Source organism: Megascapheus bottae, chromosome X (assembly GCF_031878675.1).
Source record: "Megascapheus bottae isolate mThoBot1 chromosome X, mThoBot2.hap1, whole genome shotgun sequence".
NCBI lineage: Eukaryota > Metazoa > Chordata > Mammalia > Rodentia > Geomyidae > Megascapheus > Megascapheus bottae.
Window position 1 is genome coordinate 20,982,863 of NC_143547.1, and position 25,496 is coordinate 21,008,358.

Here is a 25,496-nt window from a genome sequence, read left to right on the forward strand (position 1 = left end):
TATATCAACAAGAAGGCAGTTTGTGTTTACCTTCTTCCCCCTTTGTAGAAACTTGGAAGCATGCACTTTGTGTGACGATGTACAAGATGTTCTAGCCATCAGGTACTCTGAAAGTCAGGGAGCCTCAGGGAACAGAGAGAGAACAGAGACCTTCTCTCACTTCTACAGTGTGTGTGTGTGTGTGTGTGTGTGTGTGTGTGTGTGTGAGTGTGTGTGTATCATAAGACTTGAAGCCTAGGTCTGGGCACTGTCCCTGAGCTCTTCAGCTCAAGGCTATCGTCCTACACCTTGAGCCACAGCGCCACTTCCAGTTTTCTGGTGTTTAATTGGAGATGAGAGTCTCACGGACTTTTTAGTGGCCAGGCTGGCTTTGAACCATGACCCTCAGATCTCAGCCTCCTGAGTATCCAAATGTGAGCCACTGTGCCCAGCACTCTGGAAACTTAAAGGAAAAAGAAGCCAAGCTTCGGAAGGTTAATTGGATGTCTGCCCTCCTACTAAAAGCCATGTTTGCTCAGGTCCTTTATTTTTAGCTCTTCCTCCTTTACCAACCCAGTACACATACAGAGATACAGAGAGAGAGAGAGAGAGAGAGAGAGAGAGAGAGAGAGAGAGAGAGAGAGAGAGAGAGAGAGAGAGAGAGAGAGAGAGAGAGGGACTTATTTGAAGGTATAAGAAGAGAACAGTGGTAATTATTCACCACATAATTTACTTGGACAAGTGGCAATATGCCAATTAGCTCAGTTATAATACTCTTGGCACAAAACCACTCAAACATTAAAGATTACCTGAATCCAATACAGAAATCAGTGAACCTGATCAGATCCTTGTGCATTCACAGGAGATCAAATTTGAGGAGAGAACTTTCCTATGTTTCCCTACCTGAGCTGCATAGCTAGGGCTGCAGGCATCATCTTTGATTTTATCCTGCCAACGAGGTTTGGGAACACACCCACCAGTTCCACCACTGTGATATGACGAAGATCCAAGCCACACCGTTCTTGCTGCAGGAAGAGAACCAACAGTGTAGGCGTTAATATAGAAAAGGAAAGAGACCTCCACGTCAACCTACACACTGTCAGAAAGAAGCAGCAATGGTCTGCTTTTGGACAGGTCTTTGCTCACTCGAAGCTGTTCTGAAGACAGTCAAGAAATTGGAGTTAACTGAGTGGCTATAAACCTAAATACCTTCCTAGAGAAATTACTCATAAATGGTTTGGCAATAGGAGTTTGAAAACCTAAACAAAATGGCAGTCAATGGTATTTCCAGATGGGGTGAGACCATGTGTGAGTCAAATTTCCTAAAAAAATGTCCAAGACCACCTCAGAGGACTCTCATTTGTAAGGAGAGGAGAGTATTTTCTAGAACCCCTTTCTCTGCCCTTGTTTCTACCTTCCACATTCTACTGTCTAACATCCCTGCCCACCCAAACCCTGGGAAAATAAAGATAAAAGGTTACAGCCCTCTGAACTGACTCTTGGGAAAACCTCAGGAATGAGCTCAGTCAACCATTTGGCAGAAAGTCTTACCAGGAGGAACAAGTGGCAATAAGGGACAAAAACTAATTGAAGATAAATAAGATGAATCTGGCTAGGTGGAAGTTTTAAATCTTAAATTATTAGAACAGCAAACAGAATGGGTATAGCAGCACTCACCTGTAATCATAGCAATCTAGAGATGGAGACAGGAGAAATACAACTTTGAACCCAGACTGAACTGTTTCAGAAAGAAAGAAAGAGGGGAGAGAGGGAGGGAGGGGAAAAAGAAAGACTAAAAAAGAGCATCAAATAGCTTTTATCAACAATTCCACTGAAATATCTCTGTATGGATTTGACAGAATTGGTAGACTAATGTATTGGAGCAAATGGCCCAACCTAATATGTACAATCCCAACTCCTTATTATAATGCTAATACTGCTATTCTTCAGTTCACACGTTGAGAATGACTATCCAGAGACACAGCTGTCATTCTCTAGAGGAGTACCATGAGTGGGGTCCAAATTCCATAGGGAAGAACGTTATTCATCTCCTGGTCCAGACTTTTGGGCAGAAAAGTAATTGATTACCTCCAGTCCAGGCATATCCTGGATGAGTCCAGCAAAGACAACAGTTCTTTGGCTGCTGGATAGCATTTCAATTAGGATTATTAGTAAAGACAGACAAACCTTGTTAGTTGGAAAATTATTTGGTTAGCTCCTGAAAGTCAGTGCTAATCAGGTTTTGCTCCAGTACCCTAGATGAATGGGCAGCTCGAAAATGCTGGGTTCTACAATTCACTCTAAGTGGATTAAGCACTGAATGTGCCTTTCCTTTTCGAGAATTGCCTGGGCCCTTCCTGTTAGAGGTTTCATTCTCACCTTGGCCCTGCCTCAAAGACTGACCTGCAGCATTTCTAACTGCATTCGATAAAGGAGGTTCCGGGCTGTAGGTGTGGACACGATAAGGAGTCTCCTTTTCTCATAAAACTGATCCAGAAATGCAGCTGCTGTTCTGACATTCACATCAACATTCATTTCTGTAACAAGAAATAGTCACATGGGTCAGAAAACTTCTGCATGCTCCAGCTTGATATAACAAATGATGACACACAGTCATATGTGTGAGAAACAGACTCTGAGATGAGGAATGAGGTTTAGAAATTTATTTGGGAAATGGGTCAAGAGCACTGGAACAGCTAGGCTGTGGTGACTCACAACTGTAATCTCAGATATTCAGGAGGCTGAGATCTGAGGATTGCAGTTCAAAGCCAGCCTGGGCAGGAAAATCTAGGAGACTCCTAATCTCCAGTTAACCACCAAAAGCCAGAAGAGGAGCTGTGGCACAAGTAGTATAGCACCAGCCTTAAGCAAAAAAGCTAAAGGATAGTGACTAGGCCTGAGTTCAAACATCAGTACTAACATCAAAAAAGAGAGGAGAAGCACTACTAAAGGAGTGGGAAAGTATATTTAAAATCACCTTTAGCTTCAAGGCTTAACATAGTATAAACAGATTTTCTTCAGTCATAGAAATTCAAAACTGAGCTAAATCAAGGAGTCAGTAGGCTACGCTCAGGAGAGATACTGAATCGGTTCCCTTGTCTTTTTCAGCATCTAGAGGCCAAACTTCATTCCTTGGCTCATGGGCCCTTGGAATTTGTCTTCTGTATGTACTTCTCTTCTACTACCTCTTTCTGTGTCTATTAATAATCCTGGCTGCCTTATATAAGGACTCTTGTGACTATGTTGGGCCCATTGGATAATCCAGGATATTCTCCTATCTCAAAGTCCTTAACTTCTTCATATCTGTTCTGCAAATTTCCTTTTGCCATATATTGTAGTACAGTCTCAAGTGTGGGAGATGAATATGTGGAAAATTTGGGCATGGCATAATTCTTTCTGTCTCGGGAAGTGAACCAGGGAAGGAAAGAGAGCAGTACAGGGTGGATTATCAAGTGAGTTATTGCTGTAGACATCTGGAGCTTAGTTCCGGTGAAGAACTCTCAGAGATGGTACTCCACATAACTTACAGCTATCCTACTGGAGGAATGCGGGGATTCAAGCATGTATGCTCCATCACCATTGGGTGGCACTTCGAGGGGATACTAATTTTCTATCTCTTCAGCTGGCCCTGGGACATGGGCTTATCATGCCTCAGAGCCAGGGAAAAGCCCTTAGACAAGAAATACCCATGTAATTGCCGTAAGTAGACTCTTGAACATAGATAAGAATGTCAAAGGCAAATGGTCTGAGCATTCCAGTGTCACTGGGGGGAGTATAGAGAAGCAAAAGGGTGGGAGAATAGGCAACAGGCTGGACAGCTTTGAAATGGTTCAGATTCTCCAAAAGGATGAGCAAACTCCACATATGGTTTATGTTCTTGGTGCATATTTTGAGCTTTATCTGGATGTTAAGCGAAGTGTGTGTTCATCTTTTACACTCAATGATTCAGCCAACAAACGCAGAGTGCCTGCTCTTCACCAGCCTCTAAGGCACACACTTTGGTATTGTCCCAAGTGATACGGAGTTCTTGCCCTTTCACTGCCTCACAGGATCAGAATGTAGGACAGCATTGCTCAGTAGAAATACAGTGGAAGGGCTGGGAATTTGGCCTAGTGGTAGAGTGCTTGCCTAGCATGCACGAAATCCTGGGTTTGATTCCTCGGTACCACATACATAGAAAAAGCCAGAAGTGGTGCTGGGGCAGAGCTCTCTAGCCTTGAGAAAACCCAAGGACAGTGCTCAGCCCCTGAGTTCAAGCCCAGGATTGGCAAAAATAAATATATATAATGGAAGCAATTACATAATTTTTTAATTTGCTAGTGGACAAATTTAAAAATGACAAAGAAATAGGTGACACAAATTCCTGTCAGCTCCTGTTAGGTTGAAACCCGGAAGATCACAGAGCAGTGTTAAACTGGTCAAAAAGTTTTGTGAGATACCTTCGTCCCCAGTCCCCCTCTACTAGTAGGGGGATGGGGAAAAACACACCCTGACCAGGCCAAGCCTCGAGAGGAATGGGCCCAATGTCCTCCCGCACCCAGCCTTCTTACCCTGCAGCACGAACAGAGATGCCACGCAGCTTCATCAAGACAAGAAGGTCTCTCTCTCTCCCTCCCTCCCTCCCTCCCTCCCTCCCTCCCCCCCTCCTTCCCTCCCTCTCCCTCCCTCTCTCTCTCTCTCTCTCTCTTTCTCTCTCTCTCTCCCTCTCTCCCTCTCTCTCTCTCTTCATTTCCTAAATCCCTCCTCCTTATATTGGGTGAGGGAACCTAAACCTATCAGTATACAAGATGGACAGGACAAAGAGATCCACGTGTTTTATCCATACTACAAGCCTCAGCAGAAAGTTATTGGACATGGCGTTACTCAGCCCCCAACATAATGAGGCAAAAAGTATGGGCTGGAGGCATGGTTCAAGCAGTAGAGCACTAATGTGAGGGGGGAAAAAGCCAAAGAAGAGCTCAACGAATTGAATTCAAGCCTAATACGGGCACAAAAGTAAAACGAAAGAGGGAAAATTGTATTTTCCCTAACCTAGTATTTCCCAAATACTTGAATATGAAATCTGTATTAACCTGGAGATATTTGTATTCTTTTAGTTTGTTTGTGAGACATATATGTATACATATGCATATACATATATGTATATATAAGTATTATGTTTATGTTTGTGTGTTTGTGTGTACCACCTACTCTGAATGGCTAGGAAAGGATAAAGATGAGAATGTCAACAGGAAGTAAGACAGGTGGTATATGCTGGATGCTTACCCTATAGTAGGTATGGCTCTTACTCCATTGTGTTGTGGATGATCTCATTTCATCATTATAACAACTCATAAGATGAATAAGGTTTTCTTTTCCTCATTATTCACAGAAGGTATGAGAACAACTTCCCAAGGTCTGCATGACTTTAAAGCCAGTGCTTCTATACAGGCCTTATGTTGTCTAGACTCAGCAGTATACTGGCTTTATAAGCGCCACTCCAGGAACTAGAGGAATTCGAGTGGAATTGGCTCATTTATAATGTCACTCATCACAGGCTGGCCCTGGGGCCTAACCTCCAACTTCTTTCTTAGAAGACATGAAAGGGAAATCAGAGGACAAGCAGAGACAAAGGAGGAAGGCAGCTGAGATATGTCACAGCAAGAACTAAGGGGCTTCGCTCACTTATTCAGATAAGGAACAGCAGAAAGAACTTTTCCAAGCACATGAAAGGAAGCCACTTCTGTTCTAGAATCAAAAACCAAGAGATGTTCAGGTGCTGCTATTGGTGAAGGGGAGGTTGCACACATACCTGCACAGACGGGCTCTACGCCAGACCAAGCCACATTGGACTGACATACTCGGGCAGGGCTACCTTGGAGCTCATAGCCACCAAGGCAAGAGAATTCACAGGTGGCCCCATAATTGTCACCATCACTGGAACACTTCATGTAACCATTATCTGGGGCGATGAGTTTGCCACAGCGTTTCACTGTAGAGACAAAAGCCCCAAAGAGCCTCAGTGCTCAGTTTCCTCCTACAGAGGACCCAGGGGCTCCAGATTTTCCATAAAGCTTCTACATTAGCCCATGGAATTATTGAGGGAGTATGGATGCTATTTGAGAGGTCCTTGAAATAGTCACCATCCATACCATTGAGACTCCTGAGATAACTGCTGTAGGTCCTGGGTTACAGATAAGGAGGCTGAGCCCAGAAGGGTTAAGGGTAGTGATAATTAATAATTAGGTGTCCAAACCATGAAGCACAAAGCGAATACTGCCAACATTTCTAGGCAAAAAAAATTGCCTTAAATGGATCTGAAAGATCAATGGCATGGTCTTCTGGTGGCCCCAACCTGGGGACTGCTAACCATGTGAGTTATAGAAGGACTTGCAGAGTTTAACTGGTTGCTCAGACTCAGGAATGGAATGCTATCAAGTAATTGTTTCTAGTTCATTTAGCTGTGGGCTATTGTGAGATTAGTGTTGTAAAATTTCGTATATAATCTACCAGCCCTGAATCCCATCAAAACAACAGGTATGATGATGAGACACTTTCCACAACCTCATCAGGGGCTAATTCAAAGTTAACAAGCATCCCTGTCATAGGGAGCGCTCAGACATTCCTTGTTTGGGGACCTGCTTCCGTTGCTTTTCTAGATGGAGGAAACTCATAGGCAGCACTCTTACCTTTTACTTTAACTCGAAATTTGCAAGTACCCTTATTCTCCGCTCTGTCATAGACTGTGTACTCGATCTTGTGGTCTCCTTCTGGAAAATGTGAGCCTGGAGGGAGACCTTTTAGAATAACACTTATAGAGAAAAACAAAAAACAGAAATGTCAAAGATTATTCTTATGGAGCTACAAAGCAGATATTGACAAGGATATGGGAATACTAAAGGGAAGCTATTGGTTCAGTTGGACCAGAACAAAGAATTCCCTCAGCTTTCCTCTGTTTCAGAAGAGCAATTTGAGACCCCCAAAATGGAAGCCCCTAACTACTGTGTACTCCTGAAGGATAGAAGAGAAGAAATCATCCTCCAGTGTCACTCTTGTTCCAAAGACAGCCAAATAGCAATATCTGGAAGACAAGGGAATGCTTGTGAGGAAGACCATTGAGGGTAGGGCCCACACAGTCACTGGCAATTCAGGCTTACAACAGGTGCTAGAATATTCTCTTCTCCTTCTCTCTGACAGGAAAGAGAAATTCATTGTGATTCCTTGGCTATCTTGAAATATAATAATAACAACAATACTAGTAGTAGTAGTAGTAGTAGTAGTAGTAGTAGTAGTAAGATTGGAGAAGACATGGAGGATGAAAGGGAGATCCACAGGAGAAATGCCAGTGAGACAAAAAGCCCAAGCAATGCCTAGCATAAATGAAGACCCGGTTGGATTTCTCTGTACCACATACATAGAAAAAAGCCAGAAATGGTGCTATGGCTCAGGTCCTAAGTCTCTAGCCTTGAGAAAGCCCAAGGACAGCACCCAGGCCCTGACTTCAAGACCCAGAACTAGCCAAAAAAAAAAAAAAGAAGAAGCCCAAGCAAGAACTGGCAAGGGGATAGAAGAGTCTTCTGTAAGCTTCTCAGGCTGCTGCAGCTGCCTTCTCCACAACACCTGCTTCAAGCCCGGGTAGGCTCTGACACAACCACAGAATTGTGAAGGCAGAAAGCTGTGCTAAACAGAGGGACAGGACGCTGTGAAGATGACCGCTTAAAATGTCACATTTTGAACCATAACATACATCTCACCTACAAAACTGCCAAGGTGAAGATCTTTACAAAGCTTTAAGACAAAAAGGGTCATCTGATGCCTGAATGTTTTGTGTTTGTGCTGTATGAACACTTACATGTTCTAGTAGGAGGTAAAGCTGACGCACAATATCATTATGGTGGTTACCCTCAAAGTCATGCTCTTATTGCCTTAGAATTTCCAAAGCAATCACTTGCAAAAACCTGAGAATCGACTGTGTGCCAGTAGCTGGGCTATGTATTATTATACTAGATCCTGTAAAGCAGAAGATAAATGAAACCCAAGAATTTTAAATTTCTATTTCTATTTGCTGCATCGGAGGCAGCAAATATTATCCTCTCTTTTGTTTGTCTCCCTACTTAACCTTGTTAAATAAATGCTTGCTAAAACCATAAATAAATAATAAATTAATTAACTCCCAATATGTTGACTGTCACTTGATTATTAAAATACTTTGTGTGTGTGTGTGTGTGTGTGTGTGTGTGCGTGTATACATTGTACCTCATCTAAAGTTTTTCCTAAGGTGTTGTGATTTCTGTGCATAGAGAGTAATTTTTTTTTTTAGTTGTGGGGCTTGAACTCGAGACTGGGCTCTGTCCCTGAGCCTTCAGCTCAAAGCTAGTGCTCTACCACTTGAGCCACAGTACCACTTATGGTTTTCTGGAAGTTAATTGGAGATAATAGTCTCATGGACTTTTATGCTTGGACTGCCTTTGAACTGTAATCCTTAGCTCTCAGCCTCCTTAGTAGCTAGGATTATAAGCATGAGCCATCCGCACCCAGTGAAAGTAAATTTTTTAATGACTGAACTTTGTCTTTGAGAAGTTACAATGAAAAGCTCAGTGCACCCTCCCTCTCTCTTTCTCCCTCTCCACCCCCTCTCTCCTTTGTCTTTTCACTTTGGGTACTGGGGATGGAACCCAGGACATTGCACTTACTGGGCAAGCACTTTGCCACTGAGCTATATCCCAGCTCAGTAAAATGCTTTCATAATCTAGATGATGCACTGGGTAGAGATTATCGGGATGTAGTAATAAAATGTCCTGCTAGGGGCAGGAGACTCAGTCTCTTCTAAATAGCAGATACTTTGCTATCATTCATAACTATGTAGACTTGTTTTGTCTTGCATTGTCTGGGTTGATAGGATTCTGAAAAGTCTTACCCTGCTTTATAGTTCACTAGAGAAGAAGTTGGAGGCATGCTATTGTTCACAGATGGAAGCTCTGTGGAGAGATCTAACTGGATCATGAAATTTAAGGTACATAGTACATGATCATCTCAATAGATACAGAAAAGGGACTTCACAAGATTCAACACACCTTTATCATTAAGCTCTGGAGAAGCTAGGAATCCATGGAGCATTCATCTATATAATAAAAACTGTATATGTCAAACGTACAGTCAGCATTATACTTAATGGCGAAGAGTTAAAACCATTTCCTTAAAATCAGGAAAGAGGCAAGGATATCCAATCTCTCAACCCCTCTTTAATATATTACTGTAATTCTTAGAAAGAGCTATAAGGCAAGAGAAAAACATAAAAGGGATCCAAATAGGAAAAGAACTATTCCTTTTTGCAGACGACATGATCCTATATATAAAGAATCCTATAGGGACCGGAAGTTTGACCTAGTGGTAAAAGTGCTTGCCTAGCATGCACAAAGACCTGGGTTTGATTCCTCAGTACCACATACATAGAAAAAAAAAACAGAAGTGGTGCTGTGGCTCATGTGGTAGAGCTCTAGCCTTGAGAAAGTCCAAGGACAGTGCTCAGGCCCTGAGCTCATGCCCAGGAGGGGGAAAAAAAAAAGGAATCCTATAGATTCCTCTCCCAACTTACTTGCGCTGATTTGAAACGTTGGCAGGGTATAAATTGTTAACCCACAAAAAATCAGTAGCTTTTCTTTATTTTTTTGTCCATCCTGAGTCTTGAAATCTGGGCCTGGGCATTGTTCCTGAGCTCTTCAGCTTAAGGCTACCACCCTACCCCTTGAGCCACAGCGCCACGTCTAGTTTTATAGTAGTTAACTGGAGATAAGAGTCTCATGGACTTTAGTGCCCAGGCTGGCTTTGAACCTCGAGCCTCAGATGTGAGCCTCCTGAGTATCTAGGATTACAGGTATGAGCCACTGCGCCTGGCTTAAAAATCAGTAGCTTTTCTGTATACCAACAATGAGAAGATTGAGACAGAAACCAGGAAAGCAACTGTATTTGTAATAATGTCAATAAAAACCTAGGAATTAACTAAAAATATAAAGGTCCCCTATGATGAAAGCTTCAAAAATCTGAAAAATAAAGCAGATTTAAAGAAATGGAAAAACCTTCCATGCTTCTGGATCAGAAAAATTAATATAATGAAAATCGCAATCCTGCCCAAAGCTATCTACAAGTTAAATGCATTGCCCATCAAAATCCCAACATTCTTCAACAATATGGAAAAATCAATCCAAAATCCATATGGTATAATAAAAGACCTCAAATAGTAAAAAATAAAAGTCCTTAGCAGGAAAAACAGTGTTGAGAAAATATCAATAACAAACTTCAAACTCTATTTCAAAGCCATAGTACTAAAAGTAGCTTTGTACTAGCACAAGAATAGGCCAGAGGATTAATAGAATAGAATAGAGGACCCAGAAATGAACCCACATATCTGTAGCCACATAATCTTTTTTTTTGTCAGTCCTGGAGCCTGAACTCAGAATCTGGTCACTGTACTTGGATACTTTTTGCTCAAGGCTATCACTCTACCACTTGAGCCACAGCACCATTTCCAGCTTTTGAGTATGTGGTGCCAAAGAATCAAACCCAGGGCTTCATGCATGCTAGGTGCCTAGCCACCTAATCTTTGATACGTCAATGGTAGTTTTCTATTTTGGATTAACCAGGCATCTTTTTGTCTGCTTGTTCCTCCTCGTCTATACTATACTCCTTACTTCATTTCCTCCCTTTAATAAATAGTTACTGAATATTAACTAGGTATCAGACATAGTTCTGGCCTCCAGGGACATGACAGTAAGTATATTGTAGGTTATGACAGGCAATAAACAAACACATCCGTAAAATATATAGTATGTTAGATAGTATTGATAACACACCTCTACTCTGGATAAACAGCTCACATAAGAAACAACATATGCCTGGATTGTAGCTCAATGGTATAACCCTTATCCAGTACTCAAAAGCTCTTAGTTCCATACTCAGCACTCTGTGTGCGTGTGTGTGTGTGTGTGTGTGTGTGTGTGTGTGTGTGTGTGTGTGTGTGTGTGAGAGAGAGAGAGAGACAGACAGACAGACAGACAGGCAGACAGACAGAGACACAGAGACAGACAGAGAGAAAGAGAGAGACAGACAGAGAGAGACACAGAGACAAACAGAGAGACAGACAGACAGAGACACAGAGATGGACAAAGAGACAGACAGAGAGAGAAGGAGAGAGAAAGAAAGAGACAGAGACAGACAGACAGACAGAGACAGACAGACAGAAAGAGACACAGAGAAACAGAGAGCCACAGCAAGAGTGAATATATTATTGAATATGCTAAGTTTTGCTTACTCAGTGAGAATGCCATCTGCTGTGTCTCTTCCTTCTGGGGTATCCCAGGATACTCGCACTGTTAGCTTATTGGGTTCAGCAATACGTTCCTTCACACTCGGGCACTTTATTGTAGGAGGATCAATATCTAAAAATATAACCAAAACATTGTGACCATCACCAAGAAATACTTTGAAAACGTGCAGTTTATCTTTAACATTAGCACTCCTCACTTTTGAAGAAGTCAATGACTACATTCCTCTTTCCTCATTTCATCTTTCCCTCTCTCCCATTAAGGTATTGTGGGGTGGTGGGGGGGTGTATGTGTGTGAGTTTTGCAGTCCTGGAGAATGAACTCAGGGCTTGGGCACTGTCTCAAAGTAAGTGCTCTACCACTTGAGCCAAAGCATCGCTTCCAGCTTATTCTGTGTATATGTCACTCTACCACTAGGCCAAACTCCCAGCCCCAACAAACAATTTTGAATGACCAAATATATCAAGAAAAAGAACTTCATATGGGGGCCGGGTACATGCTTGCCTAGCATATACAAAGCCCTAGGTTCGATTCCTAGGTACCACACACACACAAAAATCTGAAAGTGGTGCTGTGGCTCAGGTGGTACAGAGCTAGCCTTGAGAAACCCAAGGACAGTGCTCAGGCACTGAGTTCAAGCTCCAGGACTGGAAAAAAAATCTTCATACGTGTTCTCCTATGTCTTGACTGATAATGTCTCATTTTATCTAAGGCAAGAAATTGTGGCAGGGCACAGTGGCTCATGTTTGTGATCCTAGCTACTCAGGAGCCTGAGATCTGAGGATCTTGGTTCGAAGCCAGCCCAGGCAATAAAGTCTAGGAGACTCTTATCCTCAATTAACCACTAGAAAATGGGAAGTGGAGCTGAGGCTCAAGGGGCAGGGTGGTAGCCTTGAGCTGAAGAGCTCAGGGACAACACCCAGGCCCAGAGTTCAAGGTCCATGACCCCCCACCAAAAAGAAAAAAAGATAGAAAACGTAAGCAATTTGTTCAACACTTTTACTTCCAATTATTCAAATTCATTTTAATTCTATGCCGTCCTTCAATGCAGTGTGAATTTACATCCTTATTACCCTAATGCTAAATTAAATTACTACCGTATATTATTTTATCTAAGTCCCTACCAATTGTGAGATGCATGTTAAATTCAGGGTCATTAAAATGTGAAAAATATGATTTAATGACACTCAAACAAAGTGTGCTGTGAAATGGAAGTTTCTTTATGTGTTTGAAGTATATGGTTTCAGTTGTTTTGTAAATAATACTCTTTTAGCATGATTCATGATAGATGACATAATTTCACAATTCAAATGAGTATTTCACAGCCCTGAGTGAACTGGAAGAAAAGTATATAATGCCTGCCACCTGCTGGTCAGATAGGACAGTCAATTGTTTTAAAGAAACTGTATTTCTGAATGCTTCAAAGCAACTACACAGGAGACTAAGAAGAAGAGGGTATAGATTTCCAGGTAAAATTACATTGTGCTACCAGATTTTCATGGATCTGTATGGTAGAAGCGAAGACTGTTAGCTAAACCAAGCTAAACATTTGGATGTGTTTTGTTTTGATTCTGTATCAACTTGATATCCTGACAATGCGAGAAAATATGAGGCTATGAACAAGGAGGGTAGGAAAGAGGAAAGGAGAAGTTATGGGTGGTGAATGTGGTTGAAATCGCCTATACACATACGTGAAAACAGCAATGAAGACTAATGAATTTGTTCCAAAAAGGGGGAGAGAGAGTGAGGAGGAGTGATAAAGGAGGAGGTGTTTGATTGAATTACATTGTATGAACATATGGAAACATCACAATGAAACCTCAGTCTACAGCTAATATACAAATGGATGTATATAATGTATAACATGATCTATATAATATGCAGTATACAATACCTATTATATTAATAGATAACTAGTATGAACAGTTAGTATATTTATACAATTCAATATATACCCAATAATATATGCATAAGTAATGTATATATCCAACGAATACATAGGAAAATGAAAAAAAATAATATTAAGAGAAAGTAGGTTGGTTATCTGGGACAAGAGTCTCAGAGCCTGGTTGTTCTGGCTAACAATGATCAATCAAAACTGGCCTACTTTTTCAGAAGAGTCCAAAAACTGAAACAAGAATAAATGAGTCATTACAAATAATAGGTAATATTTTCTAACTACTTTCCATGTGACCAACCCCGTCTATAAAGGATTGTACTTGCATAATGCCCACATTATTTCTTTGCATTTTCACAAATACTCATTACTAGCATCCCCATCTATAGACCAGGAAGCATTTTCTCTCTTCCAGAATTCCTTTGTACTCTGAAATTTTAAGACACTATGACAACTGTAAACACATGTGAGTAAGCCAAGTGCTTTCATGTGTCTGCTTCGTTTTGACCTAGTACTTTCTTCCAACTTGTGCACTCGTTTTCTCTGGTGATTGCCTGCCGCAGCTTTCCCATAAATTCTTGAAGAGTAGCAGGACTCATTCGAATGCATCCTCAAGCAGCTGTTCTCCCTCTCGGCTGATGAGCCCAGCTGGCCTGCCCAGCAGCTGATGCTCCAGAGAGCTAAGCTTATTATTCACCATCTAGCCATGACCCCCACAAGCTTTTTATAAGTTATGATACATTTCCATGAATGAAATGGACAGTTACTATAGAAACGTAATTATGGTTCCCGGTTGAGTTCAGGAGGCCTGCAGAGCTAGTTATTGTGTGGAAACCCTGAAACATCAATGAAAATCCTGGCCTCTCCTATCTGACCCATTCACTGGACAAACTACCTCTCTTCTCTGCTCCGCTTTACAGATTGTATAGAAAGTGCAAGAAACCAATATATTGCCTCGTATCAACTAGAGCAGCTGAACTTTTTCCTTGGAAATCTTTAACGTGGCTGACTAGTTAAGTGGTGAAAATCAGGAAGAGCTTCAAAAGGACAAGATCTTGGTGGACAAGGAACAATGAAATGCAAGGGAAGTAGCACTAAACCAGTTATAGAGCTAGACCCTTGGAGAATGTAGCAACTTCAACTTTTCACTTCCTTGGAAGCCAGCTGCTATATAAGGCAGTGATTGTGACTAAAATGGCAACGTAGCATGGGTGAGAGAAAGAAACCAATTCAACAGAGACTCCATCCAGTCATTCCAGCTTAGTCTAGCTGAGGTGCCTATAGGTGAAGCCATCTTGGATCTTCCAGCCCCAATCACTTCAGCCATTACCAGGCACAACAGAGACAAACTGTCTCCATGGAGATCCTGTCCAATATCCAGCCCAGAAAAATCTCTGAATAATGGCACAATTGTTCAAAACTCCTAAGTTTTAAATGGTCTGCTGAACAGCAGTTTGCTAAGGTATATGTAAAAGGGTCTAAAGTTGGTAACAGGCAGGAGGAATTCATTTCATTTCCTGGACTAGGCAAGGCAGGGCAAACTTGGCCATGAAGACTTGTCTAATTGTTTGTTCCTACTAGCCAGAGTGCAATCCTTGCAGTAGCTCTGGAAAGGGCTTCATTTCTTTGGCTTCAGAGAACTTTCTAGAAGTGACAAAAGAAGCAAGCAAGAAAGAAATGTACTCTAAAACTAAAAGTCACCATATTTATTTTCAGAAGTAGACACTCAACTGAATAATTACACCTAAATTTCCACTGAAAGTTTACCGGTTTAGTTTACACTGGTGAATCGTGTAAGGTGGGAATTGAAACAAAAGCTTAATCAATCAAGTTGTTTTAAAATTGGAATTTTCAATTCTCAAAAGTTAGTAAAAAGGAATATCCATTTTTCAAGCCAAGAAAACATTAACCTAATCTAAGATATCTATAACAATACACTGACATATTTATTCTTAGCTCTGCTGACATTTGTATCATCAAGTCTATACTGCAGTGCAGCCCTGTAAGCATTCCTATGGATCATTGGGTACACTCATCTGTCAGCTGGGAAGCAAAGGAAGAAAAAAATGGCTGGGCATGGTGGCTCAAGCCTGTAATCTAGCTACTCAGGAGGCTGAGAATCAAGGATCAAAACCAGCCCTGGCACAACAAAGCCAAAAGACGCTTATCTCTGATGAATCACCAGAAAACCGGAAGTGGCGCTGTGGCTCAAGGAGTAGGGTGGTAACCTTGAGCTGAAGAGTTCAGTCAGGGACAATGCCCAGGCCCAGAGTTCAAGCCCCATGACCCGGAAAAAAAAGAAAGAAAAAAATGTATGTTACAATTTGCATATCTTACCTCTCAGAGAATTTTAATTCTAGAATTTCATTTGTGTTACAAAAACTTTGTAGGAAACACAAACTAAGAAGAGAACAATTCAAGCGATCAATTTGATTTGTACCCTGTCCTTTGTTAAAGCAAGTAAATGGGTACTCTCTGCATGTCAAAAGGCATTTGTCAGCCAAATATGGGGTGGCTCCTGCATGAATGTAATCCTAGATACTCAGGAGACTGAGATGTGAAAAATCTCTGTTTGAAACCAATTGTGCAGAAAAAAATACTATAAAAGTCTTTCTCAAATTAACTAGCAAATGACAGAGCTGGATCTATGACTTAAGGGTTAACAGCGCCAACCTCGTAAGCTTGAGGCTCTGAGTTCAAATCCCATTTTTATAGGTTAAAAAAAACCTACTTTTTTCTTCCTGTTTTGGCCCAGGAAACAACTTTTATCTAAAAAAGAGATTGTGTGCCTACTTTAAAATCTGTTCTCTAATTGAGAACTTGTTATTCCAACTGTTCATTGTTCTATGTAACCAAAAATAACTGAAAAAGAAACGAAAAAATTCCACCCAAACAATAGTGATGACATTCCAAATGTTTTGTGTATTTTTTAATAATGGAGATTCTGGTTCCTTAACTAATTTATCCTCCTGAAATTTTCAATATTTTTATGCTACCTTGAATATCTCTATTAGTTTCTAAAAATGACTATACATTTGAATCCATTACCAGAGTCCAGGATAAATAAGAGAATTAATTTTAACTCGTGGCACAGACAAATGAGCCAGACCACAGATTTGACCACCGTGGAGTCCAATGAAAGCCCAGTATTCCCTCTTTTCTCCCATTTGGAAGAGAACTGGGTCGGCTTTCTTAGCACTCAGCACAGCTCGGGCCAGGATGTGTCTTTCAAGCTTGTGTGGAAACTTGGGACCTTACACAGCTTCTAAAATAAACTGAGGCTCCGAATGAGTCTCCAGGTCCTCCATCTCCTGCCAACACCCAAACTTAGTAAATGATTTTAATATATTTAAAGCCAAAAGAGTAAATGATAGCTTTGGAATTCAATTCACCTGGGAAAAACTCCAGTGTGTCTGTCACCAAAATCAAAGAAAGTACTGCCTGCTTGTTTTGTCTGTCCCCCTCTTTTCCTGGGGGCCCTAAGCTCTCTTGTGGCTTTGCTGTACCACTTTTAGCTACCCCAGGCTAACTCCATGCACACAGTCCATTTCCCCTAATATGCTTGAACCATGTCCTGGCAAACTGAAAGAGAAATCTCCTGAAATTGAGATCTATTTCTTAATGTTTTTCTCTCTCTCTCCCTGGGAAGGTTCCAGGGCCATCTGGTCTGGCTTTGGATATCCTTGTTGCTTTTGAGAACAATCAGCATTTTTTTTCCATTGTTGAGCACAATCTGGAAATCTGAACAGTATGATCCCTACAGTGCACTGCCAAAACTTGCTTAGCAGTGGTGAGTTTCTCCCCCACTCCCATCACCTCTACTCCTCCCAATATGACAGAATTGAGATTCAAATTTTCCAGAGAAATACTGAAGCAACATCTGTGAGTTCATTTCTCATGTCAACAATTCAGCTTTAGGTCACATCCTTAAAGAAGAGCATGACCAGAGTTCGCCCATTTTGGCATCTTCTACCTGCTGCCATTGATCAGGACTATGAAGCAGTCTCCTTTTCACTGAGCATTTTAAAATTCAGAAGAAACCCACATTCTTAGAGAAAAGTACTTGAGGACAGGTAGAATGCTTGAGGACAGGTAGAATGCTTGCCTAGCATGCATGAAGCCCTGGGTTTGATTCCTTGGTACCACATACACAGAAAAGGTCAGAAGTGGTGCTGTGGCTTAAGTGGTATAGTGCTAGCCTTGAGAAAGCTCAAGGACAGTGCCCAGGCCTTGTGTTCAAGCCATAGAACTGGCAATTAAAAAAGGGGGAGGGAGGAGAAATGTACCTGAGACAAATATTCTGCTGATACACAGGTTTGCTCTAATATCCTTTTTACTGACAGCATTCAGAATCTCAGATTCCTTTGCCTGCTTTGTGCCAGTTAAATCTGCCAATGGAAGGCACTCCCATGAAATGACAAAGCAGAGGCAGCTGAAGCCATTGGGTTTCTGGTAACAGCTTCACTGCGTGTACTACCTGCACTCCTGATTTCTTTCCCATCAGTCATGGTGTCATTTGTAACCTGTCATGATGGGTAACCCTACCATCCTACTTTCACCCTACTAGCTGCTACTGCAGCTTCCTGATGAAACTAATCCCTAATGCATTCTCTCCCATTTTTACTGCTTCTACTAATATTTGAACATGTTGGTGGGTCATACCAAGTGTTGAGCTGGTGTTAGCTCAGCTTGTTTGTTCATAACTGCTGTACCACTTAAACCACACTTCCAATCCAGCTTTCTGCTGGTAATTTTGCAGATGAAGTCTCCTGGACTTTTCTTTCAAGATTCTTTCGAATCTTGTTGCTCAGCTTTCATCCTCCCTGAGTAGCTAGGATTACAGGCGAGAGCCACCAGCACCTGTCTTCTTACTGAACCTCTGTGTCAGCAAGTGTGTCTATTAAATTTCCTTCTGTTTGAAATAACTAAAGTAGCTTTCATTGCCCTGGTTACTGCCCAGTACAAATGCCTCCATCATTAATACAAGTAGAAACGCCTAGAAAAATATTTGATCCAATTATCTGAATACTTATGTGAACCAAGGACTCTTGTCATATGGATTCAAGTTAAGGTCCAGGAGGCAACTCTGGGATATAAGGTTATTAATCAGATTTTAGGGCTGGTCTCTTGTCCACAGCTCATTGACTAGGTAGCTTCAAAGTGGAAAATGGCTGATAAAGATAATAACTGAATTCAAAACTTGCTATAGAATATCAGTTCTTCCTTTCAGATGCACTAGATGAACACTCTCTGCTCCTCCTGAAAGCATGTGTCTGATGAGGCCTCTGGTACAGTCTTACCTTTACAGGAGGCTGGTGGGCTGCTCCAGGCCTTGTTGTCCATACATGTGACCCTGTGTTCCCCTCTCAATGTGTATCCTGGAGAGCAGTAGTACTCACACCGAGAGTTAAAGTAAGCACCATCTATACATTTAAACCCTCCATTGACTGGCATGGTAAGGGTAGGACATCGCTTTTCTGAAAGAGAGAAAATGAGATACTGGCGTGATTTCTTAGTTTTTGTTCATAGAAGAAACTCTCATTGAAATTGAAGGAGATGGAAGCCAGGAACAGGTGGCTCATGCCTGTAATCCTAGCTACCCAGGAAGTTGAGATCTGCGGTTTGAAGCCACCAGAGCAGGAAAGTGTGTGAGACTCTTATTTCTAAGAAATTACTCAGAAAAAGCTGGAAGTGGTGCTGTGGCTCAAGTGGTAGAGTACTAACCTGGAGTAAAAGGTGCTTAAACATAGTGCCCAAGTCCAGAATTCAAGCACTACGACTGTAAAACAAATTCAAAGTAGACTGAGAGATGTATGGTTGCTTCTGCATCACACAGAAAAGACACAAAGTTTCACACCAGACAGGCTTAGGCTGGCCTCTATCCAAGTCACTTAGACTGACGTCCCCGGGAGTAGAGCAAGGATTATTTGGGAATGGCTAAAGCCAGAAGTGCTCTTAGGGGAAGGATGTAGGACTAGGAAGAGAGGAAGTCAAGCCCTGTCAACCTCTGCCTGCTGCTGCAGGAGATCTTCTAAAGGTAGCTCCCAACCTGTCAGCCTCTAGGCAAGGAAGCTGGCTTTTCTCAGCTTTTTTTTTCACTCAGCAAGGAGGCAGCTTGTTTTTCAATGCATAGCCTACAAAAATTAAGAAAACCAGGGATAGGGCCCGGAGTTTGGTCTAGTGGTAGAGTGCTTTCTTAGCATGCACGAAGACCCAGGTTTGATTCCTGGGTACTACATACATAGAAAAAAAGCCAGAAGTGGTGCTGAGGCTCAAGTGGTAGAGCTCTAGCCTTGAGAAAGTCTAAGGACAGTGCTCAGGCCCTGAGTTCAAGCCCAGGACTGGCAAAAGAAAAAAAAAAGAAAACTGGGGATATCAGGTAGGGTTGAGATGAATGCAGAAGAGGTGACATTGAGCAAAATGCATTGAACTCACAAATGACTTAGTGAAAAAAAATAAATGACTCAGTGGCATAGCAAATCCTTTGTACAACTATTCAAAGATAATAAAAATATTTTAAATGACAAATAGAACAGAGAGAGAGAGAGAGAAGGAGGAGGAGGAGGAGGAGGAGGAGGAGGAGGAGGAGGAGGAGGAGAAGGAGGAGGAGGAGGAGGAGGAGGAGAAGGAGGAGGAGGAGGAAGTTTCTTACACGACAGATCCACAAATGAGAAGAAAAGCAGGGCACTGGTGGCTCACTACTGTAATCCTAACTCATCAGGAGGCTGAGGTCTGAGGATCATGGTTTGAAGCCAAGCAGGGCAGAAAAATCCACACTCAGCTCTTATCTCCAATTAACTACTCAAAAACTAGAAGTGACGCCATAGCTGAAGTGGTAGAATGCTAACCTTGAGCACAAATTGGTTCAGGGGTACAGCGCAGGCCCTAAGTTCATGCCCCACAACTGACAAAGAAATGAGAAAGGACTTTTCCTGAAACTAAAAGTCCCTGAAGTGAAATCCTCACCTTCTCCCCCAGGCCCATTCCCTTCTATGGACCAAGAATCACTTATTTAATAACTCCTGTTTTCCTAAACTCCAGTCTTTTGAAAACACTTATTTTTTATTGTTTTATTTCATTTACCTTTCCTTCCTTCCTTCCTTCCATACTAAGAACTTCCTGATTGCTAAGCAACACTCTACCACTTGAACAATGCCCTAGTACTTCTTGCATTTACTTTTTTTGTTTTTGTTTTTATTTTTTTTTGCCAATACTGGGCCTTGATCTCAGGTCCTGAGCACTGTGTTGGGCTTTCTCAAGGCTAGAGCTCTACCACTTGAGCCTCAGCACCATTTGTGGCTTTTTCTATGTATATGTAGTACCGAGGAATCAAATCTGGGTCTTCATGCATGCTAGGCAGGCACTCTACCACTAAGCCAAACTCCTGGCCCAGCATTTACTTTTTTTGTTCGAGGTGGCATCTTTCTCTTTTGCCTAGTCCAGCCTCAGAGTTCAAGCCTCCCACATCTTCATCCTGAGTTGCTGGGATTACAGGCATATATCACCATTTTTCTTTAATCTACTACCATAAATACTTGTTTTAGTGCCCTTCTTGTAGTTATTTCATTGTTTATGTATTTCCTTCTTGTCCGTTTTCTATTTTTCCAAACCCTTCATGGCACAGTCTGAATGTGTCTTCCTTGTTTGTAAATCTCCAACATCTCTTCACAATCCAGTACTTGGAGAACAGTAGCCATTTGCCGAACAAGTCTCTCTCCATTTACCAAACAGCTAGCCACATCCTTTTCTCTAAAAGGATCATTCTTGCCGGCTCATGCCTGTAATCCTAGCAACTCAGGAGGCTAAGATCTGAGGATCAAGGTTCAAACCAGCCCCTGCACAAAAGGACCTGAGACTCTTATGTCCAATTAACCTCTAGAAAAAGGGACCTGGGGCTTGTTGGCTCAAGGGTAGGGCAGTAGCCTTGAACTGAAGAGCTCAGGGACTGCGCCCAGTTAAAGCCCCATGACCCACAAAAATAAATAAATAAATAAATCATTCTTGCTTCCACCACTGGCTTCTACTCACAATGGGTTTTTTTTTCTTTTTTTTTTTTCTCATCAGCAATCAGTAAAAATAAAATAAAATCTCAGAACAAAAGAACTCTGAGCTTGACTGCCTCTGAAGACCTGACACAGGGCTGAGCTACTCACGTTTGCAGATGGCCTTGTCTGACCAGCGCTTATTTAGCTGGCAGATAACCTGAGACGAGCCTTGAATTTCATAGCCTTTCTGGCAGCGAATGTCACACCTGGCTCCCAGAGCTGTTCTGTAGTATCCTCCTCGAGGTGCCCTGCAGTACACATCCCCATACCTCACCTTGATGGGGGAGCACCATGGGGTGTCTACAATAACAAAAACAAAGGGAGAAGATAGAAAGAGACATCTTCAGAAAATAGACTCCCTCACTCTCCACTCCCAGACTTGCTGCAGTACAGATCCGAGACCTCCTATCTCCAGTTGAGCCCTATGTTTTCTGTAGCACTGGATAAGGAGATTATGAATGTGTAACTGTCGGGCGCAGTTGGGAACCCAACTTCTTCTGTAACTAGCTGTGGGATCTTGGGAAAGTTACTTTACCTCTGAGTCAATGATGCCATTGGCCTATCTCAAAGGCTACATAAAAAAATGTATATCAGCCTGGTACAGTGTCTCACACCTGTAATCCTAGCTACTCAAGAGGCTGAGATATGAGGATGGCAATTCAAAGCCAGCCCAGGCACTAAAGTCCGAGAGACTCTTATCTCCAATTAACCACTAGAAAATTGGAAATGGCCCTGTGGCTCCAGGGATAGGGCAGTAGCCTTGAGCTGAAGTGCTCAGGGACAACTCCCAGGCCTAGAAGCAGGGTAGTATCCTTGAGATGAAGAACTCAGGGACAGTACTGAGGCCCAAAGTTCAAGCCCCACAACAGGCAAAAAATGTGTATATCAGTGTATAGGTATCACAGTACCCAGCACATAGTAAATGTTCAATAAATGTTTGATGTTTTCTAGTATTACCTGTAACAACATATGACTTTCTTGAGGTTAATCAGTTTGTGAACTCACACCCTAGCCATCTATACGTAGTTGGGAGGGAAGTCTGTCAATAATTCATTAGAGTTCCTCCAGCTATACACTTTGTAAATCTCAATACTGTTGTTTACTATTTTGAATTAAGGTAAATCTCAATACTGTTGTTTACTATTTTGAATTAAGGTGCAATATCTAAAGTGCAACAGAATATAGTTTTGCTAAACAGTCACAACAATTGCTCCCCACAGGGAAAGAGCCTCACCCTACTTTTTAGATGTCCTCATTATGCCCCATTTAGTTTAGAGAGGAACACCTTCTCTAGATGACTGAGTGATAGGGTGTTTTGATTGTGTTATCACAATTACCTGGAGTATAGCTAAGGTGAAATTGTGTGTGTGTGTGTGTGAGAGAGAGAGAGAGAGAGAGAGAGAAAGAGAGAGAGAGAGAGAGAGAGAGAGAGAGAGAGAGAGAGAGACAGACAGACAGACAGACAGACAGACAGACAGACAGACAGAAAAAAATGTAAGGGCAATGGCAATGTATTTCTTTAGTGCAGTTCTACTGCATCCATTTCCCACAATTCGTGGGCACCAGTGAAATTCTTTCAGTGTGATGTACAAGATTCACTTTTCTACAGCTGCCCATCTTACCAGTCCCCAATGATAGTTGGGCTAACAAGTGGGGTGAGTGGGCCATCATGTGGCCACAATGGAAAATAGCACCTTCCTAGGTATTCTGGGGCTATGTTTTCGATTGTTCTTCAGTTCTGAAAAACAACAGTGCTGGTCCGGTCTTAGACATGTGCCTTTAAATGATAAGAGATTTACACTTACCCTCTGCCTAATACTTCTATAAGATTACCATGTTGTTTTTCTCAAACAGATGTAAGTTGGTCCTAATCTTGGGACTCGTGTAACATTTCCTGGACTTCCTGGATAAAAGTGATTCTTGAGGGACAGTGCCTAGAATGGAATGAATGTGAATACAGACTTGTAGAAGCTCACACGAGGTATAACGGCTTTCCTCGAGCTCTATTTCCTTTCTCAAATTATTTACATATAGTCTGGATGTACTACCTATACTTTTGACTATATATAGTCATATGTACGATATATGTATACAAAGATCACATGTCAGTGCAACATGCAACTAGCAGAACTGATGCCTTTTTCTCAAATTTTAATAGTTGTGGATCCACATCCAAAGAAATCAGTGCTATTTTCAACATGTGGTGAAAAAAATCATATTTTCATTCATTTGTAAAATGAATTTATTTTGGATGGCTTGCTAAGAAATCTATGGAAGATATTTTGACAGTTCTAGACACTTCAATAATAATTGAAATGTCTGAATGCTCTGAATGTAAAGTGTACATTAGCATGTGAGTTAACGTGAAATAACAAAATGTTTAAGATTGAGATTTAGAGAAGAGAAGTACCTGTGCTGCTTCATTTAAGACAGGGTTTCCTAAATATAAATCTAGATTGATTATTGAGGAAAGTCTTTTCATCCCCCTGGGCCAATATGGTAGCCATTCTAATTAAATGGAGATCATTGAGTAAAAAGAATAGTGGAACAGACTAATGAGGAGCTGCTCATAAAATCTGGATAGAAGCCAAAACACCTGTTCAGACTCAAGTGCAATGAGAGGCAGCTGTGTATCTCTGAGCACATCACTTATCTTTATTATCCTTGGTTCCTTCCTCTGTAAATGGGGGACATTACTGACATAGTTCTACATGTTTTCCCCCTCCCCCCAATTAGTCTGAATATAATAATATTCAAGGAAAAGAACCAAAATAGTGCTTGCTTGCTATGTCCTGGGAATACAATGAATGTTAAGCACATTTTTCTTTGCTATTCTTTTTAATTTAATTTCACTTAATTCAAAACCACTTTTTGAGCTATTACACTCTGTGCTGGGGCTTGAGATTGTAGAGCTAAATTCTTGGTTAGGGAATTTTCAAACTAAAAAACCTAATGGCTAGTATGTAATTCAGGGAATGAGCACTTGTCTAACATGCAAGAGTCCCTAAATGAAGTCTCCAATGCAACATTAAACACACTTTGATGTGTTTTGTTGTATAAATTTAATGTGTATGGAATGTTTTGATATACATATATAGTAGTACAGTTGCTAACAGTAAGCAATTTAACTGAAAATGGAAACAATCTCATAATAAGAGTTTATTTTAAGCATTTAGGAACATTTGTAAGTAAGACAAACACATCATTTGTCCATTTGGTCTACCTTCCACCTGGGCAGTAAGAGAAAACACTCAGAACACTGACTTGAGAGCACTTAGTTACTCATACTGTGTATATGAAGAGGCATAAAACATGCATATGCTTTAGAAACATTTTTTTAAAGAAATTTATAATGCAAAGAGTTTGTGTGTGTGTGTGCCTATGCCAGTATTGGGGCTTGAACTTAGGGCCTAAGCACTATCCCTTAGCTTTTTCACTGAAGCCTGGCACTCTATAACTCAAGCCACACATTCATTTCTGGCTTTTGGATGGTTAACTAGAGATGAGTCGCATAGACTTTCCTTCCTGGGTTGGCTTTGAACTATGATCCTCAGATCTCAGCCTCCTGAGTTGCGAAGATTAGAGGTAAAAGCCACCAGCACACAGCAACAAAGAGCTTTATTATTTTTTTGCCAGTCCAGAGGCTTGAATTCAGGGCCTGGGCACTGTCCTTGGACGTTATTTTGCTCAAGGCTAGTGCTCTGCCACTTGAACCACAGTGCTACTTCCAGCTTTTTCTATGTATGTAGGACTGGGAACTGAATCCAAGACTTCGTGCATGCTAGGTGAACACTCTACCAGTAGGACAAACTCTCGGCCCTTAATTATTTTTTCAGTTATTAAAAAGTTCAATGAATCAGAGCATCTCTTGACTTGAAACATTTGATTAATAAACTTGTGTTTGTTTGAGTGGCTAATGCCTGAGGCTGTGAAGATAAATGCGCAGGGAAGATTTTTTTTTTTCATTGAGAAGTCAAAACAAATAGAGTACGTGGCGGGCAACATGCCCAGGCAGAGGCACTGGACATAAGCCGTTCTTTAGAAAGACTGTCCACGTCCTCAGAAAACAAGTGAAGGCCACCGTTTAGCCAAAGGCTGACCCAGACATATCTCAGACATATCACATAAGATTACGTCAGAATCCTCTTGCCAAAACACACATTTCCTGAACACTATAGCACTTGTCTAACCAATTTTCCTCAAATCCTTCCTCCACTGTAAGAGAAAGCAATTTTAAAGGGAATACATTTAAACTTACCTTTATTTTCCCCCAGG

At 41.4% G+C, this 25,496-nt stretch overlaps 1 protein-coding gene across 1 annotated transcript in view; it reads right to left on the reverse strand.

Annotated features, from left to right (window-relative positions):
* The window catches only part of Srpx (sushi repeat containing protein X-linked), a 66,908-nt gene that overhangs the window by 2,217 nt on the left and 39,195 nt on the right, over window positions 1-25,496 (reverse strand). The window contains exons 3-9 of the mRNA XM_090326989.1: window positions 21,330-21,521; window positions 18,477-18,653; window positions 11,267-11,393; window positions 6,648-6,769; window positions 5,771-5,950; window positions 2,383-2,516; window positions 883-1,004 (exon numbers count right to left, since the gene is read on the reverse strand). Coding sequence (XP_090183115.1) covers window positions 883-1,004; window positions 2,383-2,516; window positions 5,771-5,950; window positions 6,648-6,769; window positions 11,267-11,393; window positions 18,477-18,653; window positions 21,330-21,521 — 1,054 coding nt within the window. The remainder of the gene's footprint in view (window positions 1-882; window positions 1,005-2,382; window positions 2,517-5,770; window positions 5,951-6,647; window positions 6,770-11,266; window positions 11,394-18,476; window positions 18,654-21,329; window positions 21,522-25,496) is intronic.